At 48.3% G+C, this 3,007-nt stretch overlaps 1 protein-coding gene across 1 annotated transcript; it reads left to right on the top strand.

Annotated features, from left to right (window-relative positions):
- The first annotated feature begins 1,109 nt into the window (after positions 1 to 1,109).
- LOC125543299 (uncharacterized) lies at positions 1,110 to 1,698 on the top strand. Its single transcript, XM_048706605.2, has one exon. It carries the CDS (start codon positions 1,195 to 1,197, stop codon positions 1,444 to 1,446), a length of 252 nt encoding a protein of 83 aa, XP_048562562.1. The 5' UTR covers positions 1,110 to 1,194; the 3' UTR covers positions 1,447 to 1,698.
- Positions 1,699 to 3,007: the final 1,309 nt, after the last annotated feature.

Here is a 3,007-nt window from a genome sequence, read left to right as displayed (position 1 = left end):
AATCGGCCAGCAACAAGCCGATAGGACCTCAGTCGGCCTGCTGTGGGCCGACTAGGTCCACTCGGCCTGCTGCGGGCCGACGGTGTATTATTTTTGAAAATTATTTTTTGGGCGTAATATTTATGCAAATTAATAAAAATTGTATTATTTAAAAAAATAGCAATTTTATGAGCACGTGAACTTTTGTCAGTGTTTTCATCCAAAAAAAATGAGATGTTTTTATTTTTTTCCTTTTATTAGGTTTTATTGTTCACCAAGCTCATTTGAGCTGTAGCTCAAAAACTCCACTTCTGAGTCCTCGTATATTCCTAGCTACACCTCTTCAGTCCACCTGAACCGGTCCCATGCATGCCTGTAACCCCGCATGACGAGTAGTTCCAGTTAGTTGGGGGGCCATGAAACCATTGCCGTCTCGGTGCTCACCGCACTACCGCACGATCACCACCGCCGCTCAATCGATCACGTGTCATTATTTTACGTTTCCGTGCCTATGCGCGCATGCTGGCCATTGTTCGATCAATCCTTTCCACAGAGAAGTCCTCGATGAACAAGAAATCCGGATGAAGCACTGGATGGGTCATGGGCGAGAGACGCGAGGAGAGGTCAGGCATCACGTGATACACCACACTTGTAAACCCTCGCAACGCCCGTCAGATCGATCGTCTGATTCCAGCCAGAGTCCATCCTGGCCGGCTTAATTAAACCAGCAAACCCCAGCCGCCAGTCCAAAACACGGGCCTGCTATGTTGTGCAGTAGACGCGCAGCACAGACAGAGCTTGGCAAGTTCGCAACGGACGGCGCAGGGCGTCGTTGACCTGCATGCACGCACGGCACGCGGGTGTCAACTGCCAAGGCACGGGCGTGGGACGTCCGCCGTCCACGCACGCCGTGCCTGCCAACAGCCCCTTCCAACCGGGCCAAGCCAGCCGTTGCCCGCTCGCGGCTCGCACACGTACACGGCCTGCACACACCACGCCGGCTGAACACACGGGCCACAAAGTTATAGCTGGCTCACCTGCATTCCTCGTGATTAACTAACCAAAGCGCTCCGGCGTGATATTTCCTATGCCGCGCCCGGCCGGAGCTACCTATAAAAGGCGATCGCCTGTGCGGTGTGACTGTGTGGTGCAACACAGTCACACCACACACCACCACCACGCACAAAGCTTCCTAGCTTCATCTCGAGGGCGGCCATGGAGACGATGGCGGCGAACGGCGGTGGGAAGGGCCGGGCGGCGGCGAGGTACGGGGACAGGGAGCAGCAGGGCGCGCGCCGCTTCCAGATGCCGCTGCACTACCCGAGGTACACCAGGGCCAACTACGAGGCCATGCCCGAGTGGCAGCTCGACCGCCTCCTCTCCGACTACGGCCTCCCCGTCCACGGCAGCGTCCACCAGAAGCGCAGCTTCGCCATGGGCGCCTTCCTCTGGGGCGCCGGCAACTGATCTGCCGACCGGCCGTACGTCTAATCTTCTCCCTCGACCATGGAGCAGACGAGCAGTGCTCATGAATCATTCATGAGGCATGACTCATCTACGATGGACCTGAGAGATAGTATTATCCGTATACGCATAGGTCGAATAGCTAGCTAGCTACCAAGTGCTTGCTATGACATGGCATATATATGAGTATAATATATTGCTCTGTGTATAGCTAGTTGTGTTTTAAAGCGCCGTATAACATTTGTGTGACCTATCTGTACTATAGCATTTTTTTTAACCGAAAACCGTAGAACAATCGTTCTACGGCAATTTTCATTCAAAGTAACTCAAAGTTATTTACATACAAGTAAAGAAAAAACAAAAGGAGCCATCTAACCAATACCAGCTTTAGGAATGTCCATGATCAATTAACTTAGATTATCTGTAATCCATCCACTAAAAGCTTCCCTGTGTTTTTCTTTGGTTCTCAGAATCATCAACTTTAGATCATCTTTGAGTAGCTTTCTCCATCCCTGAACCGATGGGTTTTGCGCTTTGAAAATTTTGGAGTTTCTCTGCATCCAAATGTGCCAGCAACCCATGGTGATGATGCTCATTGCAAACTGCTTGGGCAGATGGATTGACAGCAAGTTGATCTCATCGAAAGCATTTATACCTCTGACTTTGGAAGGAACAATTGAATCCCAGCATTGCAGAGCAAAAGGGCAGTCTCAGATGAGACGGAGGTTGGTTTCTTCGCAGGAACAGTTACAAAGTTCACAGTTGTAATTTGGCAGATGAAAGTGCTTTCTGGCAAGAAGATTTCTCACATTTACTCTATCATGCAGCAGTAACCATAGAAAGATCTTATGTCTTAACATGGCAGCACTTTTCCAGATCCTCTTAAAGAGTGGAGAGGCTACTTCTTTTCCTTGCATGTGGCAGTACATTTTGATAGCCGAAAAATCATTTTTATGCTTGTTCCATGGTAGGCACCAGGTGTCCAGAGTATTATTCAATTGGGTAGCCTGCATGAGGGCAGATAGTTCTTGGAATTGTTGATGGGCCTGGGCTGATAGTGGAGTAAAGAAATGTTCAGATGCATCCTCCAACCCTTTGATTTTCTGGACAGAAATCTGCTCTTGCCTACTGAAAGAGAACAACTAAGGGAATCTGTCTTTCAAGATGCCCTGATTCTAGTTGTCAAACCAAAATCTTATAGTGTTGCCAGAGCCTATCTTGGGGACAGCAGCTTGTCTAAACTCAGGCACTAACTTGAGAATACTTTTCCACCAAAAAGATCCTTGTGGGTTAGTGTGAAGCATTCTGTCAGGATAATAAGTCTCCCAAATCAATTTGACCCAAGGAATATTCTGTTGATTTAAGAACTTGTGGACATGCTTCATAAGTAAACATTTGTTGTGACTGGCAATATCCAACACCCCAAGTCCTCCTTTTTATTTTGGTTGGCAAACTTTGTCCCAAGCAATCAAGGCAGTGCCCCTGTCTTCCATTCCATATTTCCTCCAAAAAAAATGTTTGAGATATTTCTTAATTTGCTCCATGACACCAGCTGGAAGTGGAA

This window comes from Triticum urartu, chromosome 3A, assembly GCF_056163025.1.
Source record: "Triticum urartu cultivar PI428250 chromosome 3A, HENAU_Tu73, whole genome shotgun sequence".
Lineage (NCBI taxonomy): Eukaryota > Viridiplantae > Streptophyta > Magnoliopsida > Poales > Poaceae > Triticum > Triticum urartu.
The sequence above is the reverse complement of the archived record's forward strand: the minus strand, read 5'-3'. Positions and strand labels throughout refer to the sequence as shown.

Coding starts and splice junctions, on each gene's coding strand:
- LOC125543299 (XM_048706605.2), top strand. CDS start 1,195: ATGGAGACGATGGCGGCGAACGGCGGTGGGAAGGGCCGGGCGGCGGCG.